Source organism: Daldinia decipiens, assembly GCF_022478715.1.
Source record: "Daldinia decipiens strain CBS 113046 unplaced genomic scaffold F4813scaffold_41, whole genome shotgun sequence".
Lineage (NCBI taxonomy): Eukaryota > Fungi > Ascomycota > Sordariomycetes > Xylariales > Hypoxylaceae > Daldinia > Daldinia decipiens.
In genome coordinates, this window is record NW_026054584.1 from 127,653 (window position 1) to 147,456 (window position 19,804).

At 46.4% G+C, this 19,804-nt stretch overlaps 6 protein-coding genes across 6 annotated transcripts; 2 read left to right on the plus strand and 4 right to left on the minus strand.

The window, feature by feature from the left end:
* Window positions 1-141: 141 nt before the first annotated feature.
* F4813DRAFT_237870 (carbohydrate-binding module family 43 protein) lies at window positions 142-2,587 on the minus strand. Its single transcript, XM_049239985.1, has 5 exons — window positions 2,186-2,587; window positions 1,670-2,093; window positions 1,178-1,600; window positions 651-1,128; window positions 142-599 (listed from the first exon to the last, which is right to left on the minus strand). Exons 1-5 carry the CDS (start codon window positions 2,264-2,266, stop codon window positions 383-385), a joined length of 1,623 nt encoding a protein of 540 aa, XP_049095938.1. The 5' UTR covers window positions 2,267-2,587; the 3' UTR covers window positions 142-382.
* Window positions 2,588-5,320: 2,733 nt separating this feature from the next.
* Window positions 5,321-6,854, minus strand: F4813DRAFT_399507 (Clavaminate synthase-like protein; the record flags this gene model as incomplete). Its single annotated transcript, XM_049248182.1, has 5 exons — window positions 5,321-5,875; window positions 5,939-6,108; window positions 6,175-6,254; window positions 6,303-6,533; window positions 6,593-6,854. 5 exons carry the CDS (start codon window positions 6,852-6,854, stop codon window positions 5,335-5,337), a joined length of 1,284 nt encoding a protein of 427 aa, XP_049095939.1. The 3' UTR covers window positions 5,321-5,334.
* Window positions 6,855-9,448: 2,594 nt separating this feature from the next.
* On the plus strand, window positions 9,449-12,975 carry F4813DRAFT_399512 (uncharacterized protein; the record flags this gene model as incomplete). The annotated part of the gene is made up of 7 exons (XM_049248183.1): window positions 9,449-10,579; window positions 10,747-11,237; window positions 11,331-11,355; window positions 11,408-11,489; window positions 11,551-11,858; window positions 11,915-12,119; window positions 12,188-12,975. The coding sequence occupies 7 exons, from the start codon at window positions 9,449-9,451 to the stop codon at window positions 12,280-12,282; spliced, it is 2,337 nt and encodes a 778-aa protein (XP_049095940.1). The 3' UTR covers window positions 12,283-12,975.
* A 26-nt stretch (window positions 12,976-13,001) lies between these two features.
* On the plus strand, window positions 13,002-13,616 carry F4813DRAFT_393127 (uncharacterized protein; the record flags this gene model as incomplete). Its single annotated transcript, XM_049247374.1, has 1 exon — window positions 13,002-13,616. One exon carries the CDS (start codon window positions 13,002-13,004, stop codon window positions 13,614-13,616), a length of 615 nt encoding a protein of 204 aa, XP_049095941.1.
* Window positions 13,617-14,003: 387 nt separating this feature from the next.
* On the minus strand, window positions 14,004-15,457 carry F4813DRAFT_238223 (uncharacterized protein). Its single transcript, XM_049239986.1, has 3 exons — window positions 15,420-15,457; window positions 14,870-15,309; window positions 14,004-14,703 (listed from the first exon to the last, which is right to left on the minus strand). The coding sequence occupies exons 2-3, from the start codon at window positions 14,915-14,917 to the stop codon at window positions 14,392-14,394; spliced, it is 360 nt and encodes a 119-aa protein (XP_049095942.1). The 5' UTR covers window positions 14,918-15,309; window positions 15,420-15,457; the 3' UTR covers window positions 14,004-14,391.
* Window positions 15,458-18,173: 2,716 nt separating this feature from the next.
* Window positions 18,174-18,880, minus strand: F4813DRAFT_393129 (uncharacterized protein; the record flags this gene model as incomplete). The annotated part of the gene is made up of 2 exons (XM_049247375.1): window positions 18,174-18,478; window positions 18,532-18,880. 2 exons carry the CDS (start codon window positions 18,878-18,880, stop codon window positions 18,174-18,176), a joined length of 654 nt encoding a protein of 217 aa, XP_049095943.1.
* Window positions 18,881-19,804: the final 924 nt, after the last annotated feature.

Sequence of the window (19,804 nt, forward strand, 5' to 3'; positions counted from 1 at the left end):
TGAAAAGCCTTCTTTAATATAAACAAAGTCTTAAATACTTCACATCTGCCACGACAAAAGACCAAACGGCAATAAGCTTACACCAAACATAGTCCTCAACGATGCTATAGAGGATAACACTTAATATAAGGGGCCCCCCCATACACCAAACGTTCGTATCAAAATATCTACAATATACTAACTCATGAATATTGATAGTTGCAATTAGCTATTCTGTGAGTCTAATACGGAAAAAAAGCATGGCATCCCTCAATGCCATACAACGTAGCCACAACGTATAAATCTCTTTGATGAAAACAACAGCTCGGCCGAATTACGCCAGAATACAGGGACAGGAAATACTATATAAAAAGCCATATCCAACCGTGTGATATTAACTCCTTTATAGCATAACCATACCAGCACCAACGCCCATGGCCACCAACACATACAGGCTAATGACCATATCACCCATGGTCATAAGAGGAGTCATACGAACGGATCCAGGTGCAGCAGCGTTCTCAGTGCTCTCACCAGTGGAAGAGCTGCTAGTGGAACCCGCGGTAGCAGTAGCAGCAACGGCGATAGCAGAGCTAGCCTTGGACAAAGATGCCTCACACCTAATATATATTAGCTTATCGGCACGGATATGATACCGGATCTTTACTTACGTAGAGTCTGTAGAGCCAGAAACGATCTGTGCGGCACCCTTGAAGCTGCAAGCAGTGGACGCGCTGTTCTGGTTGGTGTAGTAAGCATTGAGGACGTGTCCGAGCTGCTCCTTGGCATTGCACATGCCGTAAGGGCCGTAAACACCGCTCTCAGGATCATGCTTAATACCGGCACAAGCAGCCGCGTCGTTCGCGCAGATATAACCGAAGATGTCACCGAAGTCCTTCTCGTCAAGATCATCGGAAGGTACGCAAGAGAGTGACTTGTACATGCAGTCGCAAAGGGAGCTGTCAGGAGTAGGAGGAAGAGCCTCTGCGGCCTTCCAGTTCTTGGAGATCCCTGGGCATGCGGCAGGAGAGTTGGTGGGGTTAAAAGCAGCCATGGATGTAGACGAAGGCTTGACTTCAGCAAGCTTCGACTGCAAAACCTTGTAGTTCTTCATGGGAGTGGCAGTGTCGCCCTTAACATTAACCAAACCTAACACATATTAGATACTGCAGACAGAACAAGTTATTTAATAACTTACCATAGTCATTCTCTTCTTCGTGGAACATGTAGACGATACCGCCGCTGAAGACACCGGTCATTTGGCTAGAGTAGATGGCAGTGGTATCATCCCAGAGACGGCCTTCGGCACCGTTAACGGTGTTGCAACCATACTCGGCGAAGAAGACGGGAACAGAGAAGTTGGAGAAGAACTTGACCTGGACATCATATCCAGACTCGGTGAAACTGCTCTTGCCGCACCAGGAGTAGATGTTGTAACCCCAGAAATCAATGGCACTGTCCTGGTCACCACAGTTGAAATATTGGGCCATGTTAGCACGAATATCAGCGTCGTCGTTCGCGGCATAGCCAACACCCATCCATCGTCCACCCTTGGCTGTCTTGTCAGCGATGTACTTCTTAACATCTCGGGTAGCAGCCTTGACGTAGGCCGAAGCACCGGCTGTAATGATCCAAATTAGCATCATCTAAATTTACGAACAGATCCATATACTATAACACTCTAACTTACTGTTGGTGTTGTTGTTGGTAACCTCATTTCCGGAGAAGAAACCAATGACGTTGTCGTACTTCCCAAGGTTATCGACGACACCCTTGTAGCGATCGAACAACTCGACATTCCAAGTGGGAGATTCACGGTTGATGGAAAGAGCTGGTTCACCCAAATCGGCAACAACATAGATACCGGCCTTCTCTAGCAGAGCCATACACGCGCTGTGGTCGGCTGTAGGGTCGATAGCGTATGTTCGGATGGTGTTCACTCCCAACTTCTCAAGTAACGGCACATCACGCTGGCAAGTCTTCTCGTTGGCCAGAGGATCCACGTACTTAGTCTTGGAGTCTGTGCTGCCGCCGGGCCCGCCACCGGCCTCTTGTTGGTAGGCAACACCCTTGATAAAAAACTGGTCGCCTTTCTTGGTGAAGAATTTGTTTCCCTATCCAGACCAGACATGTTAGTCATTTTACTCTTAATAAGCCAGACTGCCGGTGGTTCCTAAGGAACAAGGAACAATAGTGTTATACATACCTTCATGATGATGGGGTCCAGGGCAGCAGTATTGCTGGCAAGCAGCAATGATGCTGTAAGAGCTGAACGTAAGAAACCCATCTTGACCTGCTAATTATTTCTCGATCTCCGGGATCCCGTGTTACGCTGATGTCTTTTATGACACTTAATGAATGACGTAGAGATAACCTCGGTATATAAGCCTTCCTGCTCTATTGCTTCTCTTTTTCTTCTAGTAATGGACTGAACAATGCAATAAGGAGTGTACGAATAGCGCGTCAATGAATGTGCGTAGTTGGAATAAACGGATACCTCTTATCCTTCGCGTGCCGATTAATTACAAAGGCTAGAAAAATGAGAGAAAACTGTTAGAGACAGAGACAGAGACAGAGGGAGGGAGTAAGAGAGAAAAGATGTGGCATAAAAATGAAAGGCCTGGTCTCGTAAAAAAGGGAAGAGAAGCAAAAAAATAGTACGAAATATCAGTAAAGGAGAAGGGGACCCCGGTTCAACAGGAGAGATTAAAACTGGTTCTAGCCAACGGGGGTATTCAGTTGATTGGATCTGATTGGATCTGATTGGCTGGGACCACAGTTAAAAAGACCGATGTAGATTAGTGAAATACTGGGGCTTTTGCGGGTAGATGGACAGATGAACAGGGGGGGTACAGCTACATACCTAAAGGGGGAGGATACAGGGAATTTCTCCTGAATCCAGATATACCTATTTTTGACCAAGCTTACTTTATACGAGGCATGTTATATTCCTTTTCAACCCTTTGAGGCTTCTCGTGAGAATCCCTCTCGAAGCGCCAGAATATTTAATGTCGATATTTAATGTATTCAGTACGTCGTCCCCAATACGGGTACCAATATCTGTATATATGCGCCTAGGTACCTATGTAAGGTATCTATGTATATGTATCTCATATAAGTACATGTCATACATGTCATATTGACTAAAACGCCTATTAGATTGGCGCTACTGTGCATTCTACATAGTACATATCGCGTTGTACCTGTCGATCTTAGGGGAACTGCTATGTAGAACTGTTCAACCAATTACCTAACCACGACCCGTCTTCACTGTACCTAACACTACCGTACCTACCGTACTATGTACCTAGTCGGCAGTATGCCAAGAGTCAAAATGGGTCCTGATGGTTTGCTAGCCCCATCTCCAAGCGAGGCGCAGCGGCAAGTAGTGAGACATTTTGGACATTAACACCTAGGTACTTATTTTGTTCAACTCGGGTTCTGTTATTAGCTAACCTTGGGTACATATTTTACCTATTTTGCCACTTGCTTCCCTCGCGAATGTCTTTGTCTTACATACTTGTTCAACCAAATCCTACTTGTATAAATCCTCTGCTGTCTGCTGTCTGCTGTCTACGAAATACGGAATTCGGAATACCATAAGAATATAAGTGAGAATAGGTATCAACCAACAAACAAGCCAACCGGAGATAATTATTAATAACATACTTGCGTCTAACAGTCTTTCCTAACCCAGCATTACATTGATTAATTACTCAAACAGCCAAGCTTTATCATTCCTTGCGCCGATTCTCCAGTTATATTTAAATATGTACAATACATACGTCCAAGAGGTAGGCTATGTCAGGTACTTTGCTGGGCAATTCGTCACGTCAGTCATTAGCTGCTTTTATCTCTTCTTGGTAACGAACAACACGAGATGATAGCGATCTTCCACGATTTGCATTTCTCCTTTTTATCTCGTTCGTATGATCGTCCACTCACTCCCCTTCTACTCTGTTACTAGTAAACGCGCAAATACTCAGATATCATGTATTGTACATATCGTAAAGTCCATAGGGGAAACCGATAGGCAGTGCATAGGTATGCCAAGTCTAGGATTGTTTCGAGATGGTATCGGTCCAAGCCTTTCCCCTTTGTCTTTCTACCTTTTTGTCTTTCTGTCCTTGTACGAAGTGGTGTCCCTCTGCATAAGAAAGGCTATGCCAGTTGGAATCGTCCGTTTCTGTGACCTCGTATGTAAGAACGAGGCAGAAATATTATTCGAGAAAAGATAGGAAGAAAAAAAGTGGTAACTACACCTAACAACATAACTATTAATAGCTGTTGGTATAGGTATAGTAATCCGTAGTAGTAGTAGTAGTAGTAGTAGGTAATCTTACTGTCACTACCCGCTCACTCTATGACATAAGAGGCCGAGGCCGTTACTCATACAATCTCGTCGCCAATAGATTAATACCTATTGCACTGCCCCGATAAATGTTTTCCGGGATTTCATTCCGTACGCGGCAAGATCTTCGACCACAACCGCGCTCCGAAGCCGAACAGCAATCATCACGTCTTGTTACATCTTACACGGCTACGCCTCCGTTCTAGCTATTGTGGAACCGCCGATGATCATTTACATACACGTAGGTAGGTATATAAATTTTCAGTTGAAGCCGGTAAGCTGTGATATCCCGTCCCCTGGTCGCATTAAAATGACTACTCATCTTCATCTCGGTGATACAGCTAACCTAGTATCTATCTACCTCATAACCCACACCCAATTTGCTTGACTTGATGACCCAGCATGTTTTATTATCCCTTGATCCCCAGCTCGTCGTATCGTGATAAATCTTGAAATCACTAAGTTACATACGTCTTAAAATTGGATCGGTTGCTCTCATGATTAGTTATAATGCGCTGTAGCTACCCGTTATAAGAACGAATCTTACCGCAGTGTCATGGTCAAGTTAATCACCACGCCCTAAACGTTCACTTGCTAACTCTGCAATTTCTATATGATTATCTACCTGCCTCGTAAGATAAGTGCTTGTCAGTCAATAGATTGATAATAACAACTACGATTCTCTCTAGGTTATTCTGCACGACTTTGCCCAAGTACAATATACAAACGGGGCCGAACGAACAGGTGATGAGATATAAATTCTACGAAGAACAGTTAATACTTTAGTAAAAGTTACAAGATCCATTATCAATATGAAATTGGTAACAAAAGCAGTAATGTGACTAGAAGACGTATCTGTATTTACAACAGACCGGTTCAACAACGTTATCTTTTCGACGGTGTATGTCATAAACCATAATCATGGTCAAATTGTGTCATTAGCAAGATGACCCAACGTAAATTTTAGAAGATCCTCTATGATTATGAATCACCCGAGACGCCAGCTAGCTGAAATATCTTCCTGCGTACTTCGACCCAGAGTCGCTCCCGTCGTCGAAATTATCATCATCGGCGACGAACGCTGCTGTCCCGTTAGAGTACTTGCACTCTATATACTCGGGCATCGGCATTATGGGATAGTATCTATCCATCACTTTCTTAGCTCTTTCTCCAAAGGCGGCGTCCCACGGCATGCTCATCGAAGGAGGGATGGGCCAGCCTAGTTGAGTATTGCGTAGCCATAGTCGCACTAGATGTCTTGATGAAGTATTACTATCTAGGTACGACTCTCTACCATGTAGAAGGGCAAGGTTATTGATAAATATAAGGTCGCCGGGCTGGGTATCAAGCTGTATCTGGTGCTTCTGTGCTGTCTCTTCGAGCACTACGAGTGCCTCCTGTTGCTCTGGCGTAAGATTCGGGATCGAGCCGTTGCGAATTAAGGGATGCGGTCCTATACGAGAGGGATCCATCGAAGTTAATAGGTTCCCGGCATGGTACTCTATTAAGGGGCATAGAACAAATGGGGGCTCTCTTCTAGAACTCCTTAAGTGATGTCAGCCATGCTTGTCTTCCTATTTACAGGTATAGATTCTAGCATCTGCTTACGTTTGAATTGGCCAGTTGTGCTTCGCCAGGGCATGGAGGACCCAAGGCTTCGTCTGTACCAGGTCATTGTAAACGGCCGCTATGGACGCTACGCAGGTACGCCCACCCTCATCGGCTCGGTCTCGGACTTGGATGGATAGGATTTCGCATCCCATATCATTATGGAATGGCTAAGAATGTCAGCTTGGGTTGCAAATTGCCTTTGCATCTCCTAACGAGGCGAATTAGTTACATACCAAGCTATAGTTGGTATGTATCCCGTGGCGTTTCTCCTTAGGTACCGTCCAGGTCTTGGACTCGGTAACATGGGCTTTCCCTATGGATTAGCAAGCGGCAGGAACAAACAAGATGCATATAAACTTACATAACATATCGCCTTTAGCATTTTGAAGGCCTCTTTCGTCTCCAATATAGCTTGCAATCGCGAGAAAGAGGACAATATTATCCTCGATAGTATAGTTATCAGGGTTTAGTCCACGAATGATACATAACCCGCAACCACGGTGAACTTCGAAAGCACATTTTTCAAGCCTATCTTGAAGGCTTGGAAGAGGGAAGCACTCCCGCGTTACCTCATCGCCATCCAGCTCGAGTTCTATGCAGATCCTAGTTAAATTACGTAGAGTAGGGACGCGAAGTTTGGTAGGAGCTTACCATGGGACGACTCTAAAGTCCCCCTTATTGCCGCTACATCGGGGCCATCTAGGGTAAGTGTATGTGGCTGTATTTTGTTAGGATCTAATCCAGACCACTTCGTTGGTCCGTGGATAGAGGGTGGAAACCCCCTGGGTGGATGGGAGATGCCGTCTTGCTGCCGGGACAAAACATCCGCGACAAGACCATGGCCCTCGCGATGCATCCAAGGCTGCAGGCTGACGGCGTTTTCAGCGGTGTGCGGGACTGTGTCATTTGTCATTTTCATTCGTGTAATTGTGCGTTTAAAGGAGCTTGAAGATTTATTTTTGAGGATGAGAAACCGCCATCACTTTGGCGACTTATAGTGGCATCTACTTAAGGCGTTTTCTTTTGAATACCAGTTATAACGACTGACTCAACTATGACACAAATCTGTGCTCTATGCTACTTATCATTGGCTCGGACCAACTCCTCTTTTCCTGGAATAAAAAATAGGGCATTTAGACTTGAGCTACAAACCGAGAAACTAATCGCATTAACCTTACACGAGACCCCCTAATGGCCATATCAGAGAGACGACAATAGATGTGGTAACACTATAAGAGACACGGGGAGTTTTTGTGGTCTCATCCGGCCGGATTCCCGGAAAGAAACTGTATCACTGTAAAGGTAGACTGCCATTCCTCTGAGAAGGGAGGGCCATCGCCGCGGCAAGCGGGATGGTGGGTATAGTGAAGCCTAATACCAGAGTTGAAGAACGGGTTGGTATTTTCACAAGGAAAAAGAAAAAGAAAAAAGAAAAAAGAAAAAGGGAGAGAGAAAGCCGCCAGAAGCTTCGTTACTAATCTCCTAGCCCGTTATCGAGTAGGTAACGTCTCGTGTGATGTGCGCCAGAGCCGCCCGAATTTACAGTCTGCCAATTCCCTTATCCCAACGAAGACGAAGGTTCTAATGGTGTATGGGCTACAACGGGTATGGGTCATGGCTACGGAACATTGGCATCTTTAAGTTATTAAGAGACAGCATCAAGTTCATGTAGCACGATAGTCCCGCTTGATGTCGTGAGCAACCGCTTCCCCGGGGGTACACTCCCGCGTTTTCCCCCACGAACCCTAAGAGACATTGTGCCTGACGTGGCGGCCGGGAAAAACGGAAAAGGTGCCCTTGCTGTAAGGCGAGACTAAGATGGCGCAAAGACTTTTCCGTAAAGGCTCTATTTATTGGTAACGCACCTCTCGGAAGAGTTTCCAAAGGGAGCGTCTAGTAGGACCACTAATGGCGATTGGTCCTTGTTTTTTTTTTCCCTTTTGTTAATCGCATATGAGGCTGTCGTCGAAGAAAAATTGTGGTCCAGCATTTTGACGAGCAGGGATTGAGACCGGCGAGGAAACACATATGGCACCTAAGCGTGGATTTCTAGGATCGCGTAACTGTGGCATAAGACGGCGACAAGTCCGCACGAATCATTACAAGGTAAGAGGATGAAGATGAAGATAGTTTTAACTATATGACCGGTTTGGATTTCTATATCTACCTATCTACCTTGGGTGGTACTTACCTAGGTAGCCGGTTGTAAGTGGAATATAAGTTATGTAGTAGTTCTATGATGATGACCCGCAAAACTCGACCGGCGGCTGTCGAGAAGTCAGGCTGGAGGCCTTCATGCAGGTCTTAATCCTCATCCTTGTCATTATTCCTTATGTAATGTGCAGTCCAAGACAGCATTGCAGCATGCCATATGCTGTACGGGAAGACTCCGGGCTGGCCCTGCATTTATTACCTCTCCGTCTACTTCTGTCATGTGTGCTAGCCGTTTATAATGTTGCAAGTGTAGACATATTTGTTAATCATATACATATTAAATATATACACACGCATAGAGGCTGCTATGAACGTATATGATAATTATAATGATAACAATACTGATAACAATACTGATAACAATACTGATAACAATACTGATAACAATACTGATAATAATACTGATAATAACAATAGACAGTTGAGGTGTCAGAGGATAATGGTCTTAATCTTTTAATAATCTTTTTTCCCCCTGCCGACTCGAAAAGCTGCGTATATGTAGTAGTAAGTGTCATTAAGTAACCTAGTGGCTTGACCTCTTTGTGTTTACTTTATTTTTGCTTTTATCTTGTTGGTCTCGGTGTGATGCGAATAATTCGTTAGTCTCTACAATCAGACCGCTCCAACGGCCATTGAGGGGTCGACTCTCTGGTCGGGCGTCGTGTATATACCATAAACATACAGGCAAATGCGTAAGCTTACTTCTTTACAACGTCTTGCCACAGATCACCATCACACAGCTTTTAGAGCTCATCGCGGGGAGAGCTTTGCATAACGTTCCGGCTTGATGATCGTCCAAAAGTACCTAGTTATCTCGGTTTTTTCTTTCTTTCTTTCTTTTTTTTTTTTTTTCATCCGGCGAGAAACTCCTGAATTTGAGATACCCCGTCGTGCCGCGTGCCGCGTGCTGCGTGCTGCGTGCTGCATCCATCCTGCCCTGCCACGAGAACCAAGCTGACCGGGGGAAAACTCGTACCTATATTGCGTATTACGAGACCAGCCGTTGCCCACTCATGGTTCCTTGCTACACAGCAATTTTCGCCGGTTTCGAATTTAGAAGAATTGAGAACAAAGATTAGCAACCCCCCCTGCGCCACTTTGCTATTCTTCACCGGCCGACGACGGTGAATGTGACGTACAGCGTACAGCGTACAGCGAGTCTTTGAGTAACCGGCAGTTTTGATACACGCACACGCGCACACGCGCACACATGCACACGCCCTGGCGTCAGGATCATTGTCGTTGTTAGCTAAGAAATGAGATTAGATCGCTTAGATAGAGAGAGAGCTCATGATGGATGGAACTGCTGTTTCCGTGGTCCAACCTGTTCCCACACTTGTAAACTCCCCTTCAGTCCACCGTTCGACCTCTACCGGGGTTACGCCAATTGATCAGACGTCATGGAAACCTAAGAAACGGTCTCGGATCACATCCTCCCCATCACCAACCAACTATAACCCCAGTCCTACTCCCCCTTCTTCACGAATCACGAAAACCAATAACTCTAAGCAATATGGGTCCAAGCCGTCACCCTCACCCTCACTCTCACTCTCACCCTCACCCTCATCGCTGACTAAACCGTCACCCAAGAGACGAAGAACAGCTGCCGGTGTTGTGACTTCAGTTGCCGCCGCCGTCACCGCAACATCAGACGATCTTAGGCACCACCCTCCTGATACTAACTGGGGCTATTCTATTCCGTCGGGGCCTCTTAATTACGGCATAGAACCCATCATATCAAATGCAACGAGGGATCACTTCAGCCTGTCCCCTACTACCCTCACACAGGAGCAAGGTCTGGAAGGTTATAACTGGAATGGCAATAATTCAGCCCAGTTGACCTCAAGTAGCAGCAGCCTGCCCTCAGTATCCTCCCCGTTACTCCCTTATCTAACTACACAAGAACCTGCATCGTACAATAATTTTCCGCGAAGCTATTTAGCAGATTACACAGGTTTAACCACGCCCAGCTATCCTGTCTATTCTTTCCTCCCCCCTTGGAACCCGGTGAAGACGCCAGGCATGCTCGTCGAATATCGACCACGTCTTGATGGTGGCTCCTCTATTCCGGAGCGACGGCCACCCGGGTCTAGCCCCTTAATCCCGGAGGAGCGTGATGAAAAGAGTCTGATCGAGCCTATAGATGAAGGGTGGATAGATTTGGGGTTATCGGTAAAGAAGGACAGTGCTAGCCATCACGACGGTTCCCCACAGGTTTCCGACCTCTCAGGTAAAAGCACTCCCATACTCGAGGAGGAAGAAAAAGAAGAAGAAAAAGAAGAGGAGGAAGAATTGTGGGAAAGTGTTATCGAAGACGACGCTGCCATTGATGGAAACTGCCCAGTGTCTCACCCCGAGAGGCGTTCCCAGTCACACCTGAGTGATCAGAACCGTAAGGAGACGGGAAGCACCCGAAAGTTAAAGGTAGATTCTTTTCTCAAACCACCCCTTTCTTACACACCGTACTATGGTAGCGTCTTGCCATTAGCTGACGTGTTTACGGGCCTGCATTCGATGTCGTATGCAGAAAATAAAAGTAGGTGGGCCAACCATTAATGCTGCGAGGTATTATCTACTCACACCTATCCCAGTGCAAGGCAGATCCGAAAAACCCGCGAGGGGTTGATTGCTTGACCTGCCGTAACATCAAATTGGACTCTAAGAAAGTGATCCATAGACTACCATGTCTGCGATGGAAGCTTGCCGATGTTGCCCTTTTCCGCGAGGGTGGTCTTGATTTGACAAAACGATGGAGTGGAACCAGGATGAAAGATCTTGGACCGCGAGACTGGGTTAACAGCAACGACGTCCGCACGATTAAGATGATCATGGGAAGCCGTCATCCGATGGTGTTGAGGGTCAAGAAGTTCACGCCTATCGATGGAGACGTAATTTGCAAATACTGGGTTGATAAGAAGGGGGAGAAACAAAAAATCGACATCGAACCTTATGCCCTCGCAAGCATCTGGGAAACTGCTAAAAGATACGAGGAATACATATATGACTATGCGCACCCGGCCGTACGAGAGTACTCTCAAGATCGTCAGGTCGATACTTTGGTGCGAAGGACTTACCGGGCGGCGTAAGTAAACAATTCCCCAGTGTCTAGTCAATTTCACTTTCCACTGTTGTGAATCCCGTCAAATTGAACAAATCTGACAATGTGTTTTCACAGGATAGAATACGCCCAGAAGTGTAAAGTGAGATTACACACCCGAGTCGCGTAACATTCTACTAAGGAGCTGCTCTTAGAATACCTCGGTTGAATCGGGATCAGAAAATATGAAGAATGCAGTTCTACTCGAACAGTATTTTTACTTATGGTTCGCAACTCGTTAGTAGCTTGTGGATGATCTCTCTCTGCGCCTGATGAGATGGCTGACTTGGATGAGCAGGAAATACCCTAAGATCGGCCTTCATCGTGGGAGAAGAAACGCTGGATATGAAGGCAATAGACAACCCCGAATGTCCATACCATGGGACGATATCAATACCGCGGATGATCCCGGCACAGTTCGACTCCCTCGGACAGCGGGTACTTGTACAATTAAGAAAGTTTGTACTCGAGGGCTTATGGAGGGTAATGGCGGGCAAGAATCCGCACCACTTTTACTTTGTTTACCTGATCGTGTTCATGCTTCTCCACGAAGTTTCCTTCACCTCTGCCGATAGGCTGCGTCGGGCTAAGGACAATAAATATACTGTGAGTGCTGAGAAGCGATGGCAGCTCATGACCGGCTTGGCTAATGTAATGTGTAGGAATACCGGTACGATCTGGCCAAGTTTGTGGAAGGGCTCCAAGAGGGGGCGAATAATATCCTTAGCCATTGGCACTACTATAAACGAGACGTGAACACATTGATGACGGAAATGGAATCCGAGGACCGGAAGAACACGGTCTGGGGAACTTTGAATCCCGGCGAGGTGAAACTACTGATCGAAACGCGCGAGGCCTATGGAAAAGGTGAGCATCTTGGCCTCCTAGTGATTTAAGTACCTACACCTTGGTGCTGACTGACGAATGATATACAGTGGCAGGGAAGAAGTTGGAATGGGAGCACGACCTTTACTTTGTGTCGCAGATGTTTGAAGAAAACTGGCATCCACGTAAGACGTTTAGCCGGTAGAAATGGGAGGACATGCACCTACACTTATATATACCTCAGGTATTGTATTGATGCGTTCTCGAAGCCAGGGGGGGACAAATGTGACGATAGTTGCTCCCAGCATAATAATCCGTGCTTCAGCATGGACTTGAGTAGCTGAGGTTTCCACGAATCATACATACGATATTGACTGCATGTCTTGAATAAGTCTGAACATCTTCTTACGACTAAGAGATGTATTACGGTTAACATGTTAAGAAGGAAAATGTAGAAGAAAAGGTGCAGCTTTTCAATTACTTAAATGCGGTCTGCAGCTTGTATGTAAGGGTACCTAGGTACCTAGCAAGCCACGTTTCCATGCCACAGCATGTATGTACAATTGTACAACCTTACAGGTACCTAGGTACACTGGGTAACCTAGTAGAATGGAAGGCTCTTATCTTGCCAAGTGGCCTCCTATCAATACATCTGTGTAGCACCTGCAGCGACAAAGTCGCCAGATCGCATTTAAGAATTAAGAATTAAGAATTAAGAATTAGGAATATCGCCAATTCGTCGTTGTCTCTACCCAACCGACAGCTGCTACCTTTTAGCAATTCGCGATCCGAATTAGAGAGTTCTACAATTTACTTTCATATTTCATATTTCATATTTCATATCTCCTACTTCGTGCTACTTCGTACCGAATAACAAGTCCAACCTCGATTCTTTATTGGTAATCCGATAGTCGCACCGCCAACATGTCTTCGGAGCTCGAAACTTTCACCATGCTGCCCTTGCAGATCGATCCTCAGACCAAGGCACTAACAGCGACGTCCAGCTCGCGCGCTCTACAATCCGAGCTGGCTTCGCTCAACGCCCTGCACCGCTCTCTCCTCGCGCTCGATACGCCGAACCAAGTGCCTCCCCCGCCACTCCCCGTCAACCCGAAGCGGTCGGCCAACGTCAGTAAACTACGAGATAGCGGTAACGCCGAATACCGTAAGGGAAAGCACGCCGACGCCGTCAAATTCTACACCTTGGGTTTGCAAATGGCACTGACGCGGCCGCTGTGGGAGCCCCAGCAGCTGGTGCGCGAGGAGGTCGCTGCTCTCTACGCCAACCGCGCTCAAGCTCACATGGGCCTGCAGAACTGGGCCGAGGGCGCCTCCGACGCCGAGGCCAGCGTTGAGGCTAAGCGAGTCGGTAACTCGAAGGCCTGGTGGAGGCGGGGCAAGTGTCTAATGGAGATGGGACGGCTGATCGAGGCCAAGGAATGGGTTAATAAGGGCTTGGAGATGGAAGGCGACGAGGGCGAGCTGGTCGCCTTATTAAAGGACATTAACGTAAAATTAGGAGAGAAGAGTAATTCTTAAAGTGTACGCAGGCATTGCTTTTCTTTTCGAGTTTTACGTTCCGATATCAGGTATTCACTCTAAAGGCGTTTAGGGAGTTGGTTGGTTGGTACGTGTAGGCTATGTATATATCATTCCTTCAGACTTTGTTATATCGTCCCTCATTGACCTTGAACTTGGTTGAACCTTGTCGATACCTGAAGGGCCGATACCTGAAGGACTAAATCACACAAGAGCCGGGGAAAGGGGTATATTTGACATGCAAGTGGATTGCCTGCTGAAATACGGATAAAATATGCCAGTCTCTAGCTTGTATCTCCCTTTCCACCCTCTTCCACGATTTACCCCTATGCATGCTTGTTAACCACCTAGTGGTGGCTGCAACCCAGGGAGATGATTCCCGTGACTTCTGATATTGCCTTTTAATATCGAGTTCCAGCCGAACCTCCTAGATACGCCTCGTCTATCGTATCCGTCATAGACAACTGGTAGGCTGACTTGGAACTGTGAAAGGACGTAATCCTGTCGCAACCTCCATTCTTCTTAGGCCAGATACTGGATCAGCCTGCGTGTCCGGACTCGTAGGCAAAGATTTGAATAAAAATGATATATCGGCCCCCCGAATTTATCCTTGAGACCGACCAACAATGAGATAAAACGTCAACATTAAAGAAAAAAAAAACAGGAAATGTTTTAGAGCTGTAGCTGTCGCTCGCCTGGTATCATCCTCCAATGTTGTTTAATTACTTGCTTCTCATTTCGGGTTGTTTCGTTTCCTTCCCGATTTACAGTAGCCTTAATGTTGCTTTTCCGGATCCTTCTCACGGACGCTTCGGTTCCTTGGCCTCATGACGGCGTCTTGACTAGTCATACGACGCTCAAGCGCACGGTCGAGCTTAGCACCGAGGGCGAGCTTGTTAAGGTTGGCCGACTTCTCTTCAGATAGGACGACACGCTGGCTTGACAGAGCCCTATTTTCCATGCGCGCGAGCCCGGTTTCGATCTCGCGAATCTCAGCGTGTGCCGAATCGGTCGTTCGTACTGTTGCCGTCAATGACGGCGCTGTGCTATATGTGCTGTAACGCATAGATGCGCGGGGAGAGCCGATCTATATTTTGAATGGCGTGTCAGCTCTTTATGTCTCCGGATTATTTTGTCAAATTAATAGATTAGGCTGGCAAAACACGAGCCAAGTAAGATTAGAACGAGGTTAAAGAGAGTAAAGGGGAAAAAAAGAAGAAAAAAAAGAAAAGATAAAAGCTTTTATTACGTACTGTAGAAGGCGCCATGATAGGGCGCGATGAATCTAACGAAGTAGGCATTGTTTCTGCGAGGTCTACCTTGGGTATGTAGGTATGTATATACTAAATAAATAAATATTGATTTTTCTTTGTGGTGGGTTGGTTACGACAGGCAGGTTTTTATGACAGATTTAACTGTAAATGCTGATTGAAAAGTAGTGTTCGTCTAGGAGTAGTGGCAGAGTAGAGTATTAGTGGCAGAGCAGTTGGGTAATAGAATGATAAAGTCGTGAGTAGTAAAGTGGTAATAGTAGTAATGGTGTGGTGGATTCCAAGTTCGAAACGGCGCTATGCAGGGATGGGACGGACGAAGACGGGATTGAATCGATGTGAATGATCTGATGCTTCTCAATTGAGCAGTGGGCTGTAAGTGGGAAAAATAGATTGGTTACCTTAGGTAGGTAGGTATGCAACTATTAGAATGTAAATATCAAATATTACACGATAGAACTTAGAAACAGTTACGAATAAACCAAAAATAAAAAGGGGGTGCTAAGCAGTAATAAAATAAAAACATATGTACCTAACTTATGTAGACAAACACACACACAAAAAAAAAAAAAGGGGGGGGGGGGGGGATGAAGATGATGATGGTGTGTTAGGTACCTGTGTTAGTCGTGGGAGCTGTGGGAATGTCACTATGAAAGTGCTATGTTAGGTTAAATTGTATTACCAGCTTAAGGAACCCTGCGAGGCAAGCTGATAGATCATCGTAAAGCGATCTGAGCGGTATTATATCATAATAATAATAATAATAACAATCGTAACGCCTTACATCATAATAACTAACCCGTAAAGACTTAATAGGTATATACCAGTTAGTTGATGTAAACCTAGGCGTATTGCATTGACTAATTTTATTATCTACTACCTACCTGCCTAACTTCTTATAGTGATTTGAATAAAATCTAGTTACCATCTCTATGTGAGCTTTGTATCCCGTCTTCTGGCCTGTCTCGCTAAGAGTAACGGCGGCCACATGGCTCTGAGCCCGCCGCTCGGCCACATGGATGCAGCATGCAGTCAGCTACCAGCCAGCCAGGGAGGCTCACCGGTTTATGAATAACGAATAAGAAAATACTTATGAGAGTAGTAGTTTCAAGTATGCCATGGCCTTGCGTGCCGTTTTTTTCTACATGCCTATGAACATATATGTAGGTATTCTTGCCACAATACACAAATACATACACAGAAAGGGAAGTTCAGATAAAATCGTACCTGGTCGACTCCGCCAAGGCCTCTCTTGAGCTCGGATTCTGCTGATCATGCAACATGACGACTGCGCTATTAGATCCTGCGGTTACTGCTACACGCGTGGAAACATGGTACCTACCCTTGAACTACCTAAGTACCCATTACTTATACCCAGAATATTAACTATCGCCACGAGTCATTTTATAGTGAGGTAGATATCTAGGTTACATAGTAATATATGTATCTAATAGGTTAGTTATTTACCAGGTAGTTATACTAACTACCTATATTATCGAACAGCCAAGGCAGATTTATAGCCTTGACGCCCGGACGTATTTCTTGCTTGGCAACCCGTGTCTACAAGGTTCTTCCCCCCTCGTTATCTTTTGTTGGCGAGGAAGTTCCCTGGAGATTAGCACGTGGCCTAATGATCATCATGTCGATCTGCCAAGGGATCCCGTTTCTCTACCTAGCCTAGCTGCCTACCTAGGTAATGAAGGACCTCCATCGACCTAGACTCTAACCGACGACAATTCGAGGGGTAGCAGGCACTATCCCAATCCTAATTGAGGGGGCCCTATCGCGGGATAGGTGATGATATGCGACTTGCGTTCTCACAACGGAAACAATACCGAATATGTAATGTATCACACTTGCAGACACATGCAGGGAGAGTTATCACTTCGTCAACCCGCCAACCAGGCTTAAGGAATAGCCATTTTTCGCTATCAAAAGTTTGGATCGTTGCTAATTGCAAAACATACCGGCCAAGGGATCCTTGTCTGGTCCAGCCTATCTCACAGCTTTCGTCAGACCTGCATGTTGCGCACGTGGCGGTAAGGTAAGCTGAATGTAACCCTGGGGTATTATTGACAGCCCCCGGATGGCAAGGGTATTTTATACACATCGAGTAATAGGAGACGAGGTATGCAACGATATTTCATTTCATATTACTTGTAGGACAGCCTGACAGCCTCTCTTACACTCACCCGCTTCCAACAATGCCTCGACCCGCCATGTCTGTTAACTAACATCCGTAATGCATTGAAGATATTGAAGATTGAGCATACCTGTGAAGTAGTCAGCTCTGCCGCGAGACCCAAACCATATATATTATTCGGTTATTCATATTAAGCTCCTCCCAACCGGTGGCTGAGATCTACATAGTAGAGAGCGAAGCTGTAATTCTTAATTGAACCGCCGCCAAACGTACCCTGTTTGCTGAGCACCTATCTAGGTACCTGTTAAGGTAAGGCGGAATGTTCGTGCGGGCAATGTGATTTCTTGTCCGATGCTAGATATTGCGTTCTGGCTCATTTTCTCATCCTCCGGACATTTGCCTCTACATTACAGAAATCAACAAGCTTTCACACTTCATAATAGACCCGAGTAGCTGGTAACAGCCCCAGTTTCATCTGGTCTCACTCTGCTACCAGTAAATCGGTTACAGTCAGTGGCAACCCGCTACTTGGAGCGAATGAGGACTTCCCTTTATCAAAGACGAATTACTGTCTCAGCTGGTGGGTATTAAACGAAGGGTAGTACTCATGTTGAAACCGATACGGGTTCCTTGGCCATACCCAGTTCAAATTAGCGAGAATCGAGGACAGTGCAGTGGCAATCCCATCTCGTATAGAACGGGGTAATGCTGGGAAGAAGTTGACCGGGTATGCTACTGACATCTCTCTACGAACGGGACACTCTAAAAGGCGAGGGTAGCAAAAGGACATGATACATTTTGGGATCGCCAAAGCGACGAGTTCAACCTCCATCATTATACCATCACTGACTAATCGTATGTCCAGCACGACTCTTGCTAAAGTCCGAGAGCGGCAAGGCATCAACCGATCAAGCGTGCTAGTAAGATGAAGTAATGTATAGGGTACGTTCCACAGATATCCCCTTCTCTCCGCATGTATACTATGGATACAACGCAGCCCTATATGAGTGTACTATCTTTTAACAACGTTTCCATCCGTAACTGACTGTTATACCGAGTGAGTGTGGCCTACTGTCAACCCCAAAAGCCAGTAGAGACTATGGTCCTTTTCTTTCCTCATTGGTATAGATTCGCGTATACAGTTCAATGATGGATGCGGCCCTTGTTGTGTGATTTCTTCTTCCCGTTCGTTATTTTTGGCTTCTTCGAATATTCAGCGCTCGTGTCGTGGCTTAGTCGACGGGATCCTCGAGAGTTTGAAGTTGTTGACGAAGTGGCTGGTTCGTTTTCATCTGACACGGCGGGACGACTCATGTTGTTGTGGCTGAAGTCGTACGCTGTCCCTCGCTTGTGTACGGAGCCTCGCGCGGTATGGTGAGCCTTGCGGCTACTCTTCCCTTTTCGAACTTCGGCGAACGATATTTCCGGACTCACGCCTCGCGACGTCGCTATGAATAGTCAGGAGGATCTATTCCCATGTGCATAGCGGTGTAGTTCATACCCTCACAGGATGGGCTGCATGAGCTGCAGCAACCATGCCCACAAGGCATTTCCATCTCCTCAACTTTTCTTGTTAGGGGATTCCAGTCCGTCCTGCGGCTTAATGAGGTGCACCACCCCTGAGTATTGGGACCTTTCCCGCAGACGCAGCAAATCCAGCTCCCCATTAGGGCCTTGAAGTTGCAGTTCTGCAGGGGACAGTCGACGTTGGTTGGCTGCGGTGTTGAGTAGATCGGGTTCGAGCAGGGTGTCTCATATCCCGTGTCCAGATCGAACATGGCTTCCGGACAGTACAGCCATTTGACCGATGTGTGAGAGCAGGGATGGTAGTGAGGGTGTCCGTGGCACATTTTCGCCGGTTTTTGGTACAAAGATTTAAATATGACGGCACACGACTACGAGGTTAGTGTTTTGCCGAAGAGGACGAATTGGTCGATCCCAACCCAAGTCCCGGACATCTTCAACCTCTTATATATGCTTACCTGTACTCGTAGGAACCTATGTATTTCTCCGGGAGCGACGTGAGTACTACTGGTAGCCTGTTGGGTCCTTTTCCTCCCACGCACAAGTTCCAGCCTCGATCATCCTTGTGTCGATAATGAGGAAGACACACATCCCCCCCTATCTGGTGCGTCACAAGCAGGACGCCCCAACTCTGCAACACGTCGAGTGAAAAAGATTTCCGGGGGTAAGGATCAGCAGCTCTCTCCTTCGTATTGGCGAGCGTGTTCCCTCGACCCAGGAGCGATGGCAGCGACCTGGGCGAGGTACAGATCTTTGTCTCGGGTAGCAGTGTGAATTAGTGCGACTATGACGCCCCCAGCAGCAGCCTACAGTCCAATCGCGATATTCGCGCTCCTACTAGGTCAGCCCATCTATGCTTATTCTTCCTCCCCCTTAGCCGGACTCACTATTGGTTACTTGACACACATGTGCATCATGTACGACACCGTATATTGCCGAGCGGGTGGGCCTGAGTGGGTATAGATCTCACACGATCTGGGTGACCCAGCTAATTGCTTTTCACGACTGAGACCCGGAAGGTGTTCTAGTTACTGTGGCGTCATGTACGGCTCTGCGATCGACTAGAAACCAGGGAGCCGGATTAGGTTGGCCGAGGATCATTACTTTTTTCGCTTGCTAGCCGGCAATCTTCCACTCTACCACTTCCTAAATAGACCTTCTCTTTAACTTTCAACTCCTTTCCGGATCGATATTTTTAGTTCTATTAAACCCGCTGGGGATACGGTACTCAAGGCCATCGTGAGCTATGA

Coding starts and splice junctions, on each gene's coding strand:
- F4813DRAFT_237870 (XM_049239985.1), bottom strand. CDS start 2,266: ATGGGTTTCTTACGTTCAGCTCTTACAGCATCATTGCTGCTTGCCAGC. Junction 2,094..2,185: donor TGGACCCCATCATCATGAAG/GTATGTATAACA, acceptor TGGTCTGGATAG/GGAAACAAATTCTTCACCAA. Junction 1,129..1,177: donor CGAAGAAGAGAATGACTATG/GTAAGTTATTAA, acceptor AATATGTGTTAG/GTTTGGTTAATGTTAAGGGC.
- F4813DRAFT_238223 (XM_049239986.1), bottom strand. CDS start 14,917: ATGCCTACTTCGTTAGATTCATCGCGCCCTATCATGGCGCCTTCTACA. Junction 14,704..14,869: donor CTATCATGGCGCCTTCTACA/GTACGTAATAAA, acceptor TTCAAAATATAG/ATCGGCTCTCCCCGCGCATC.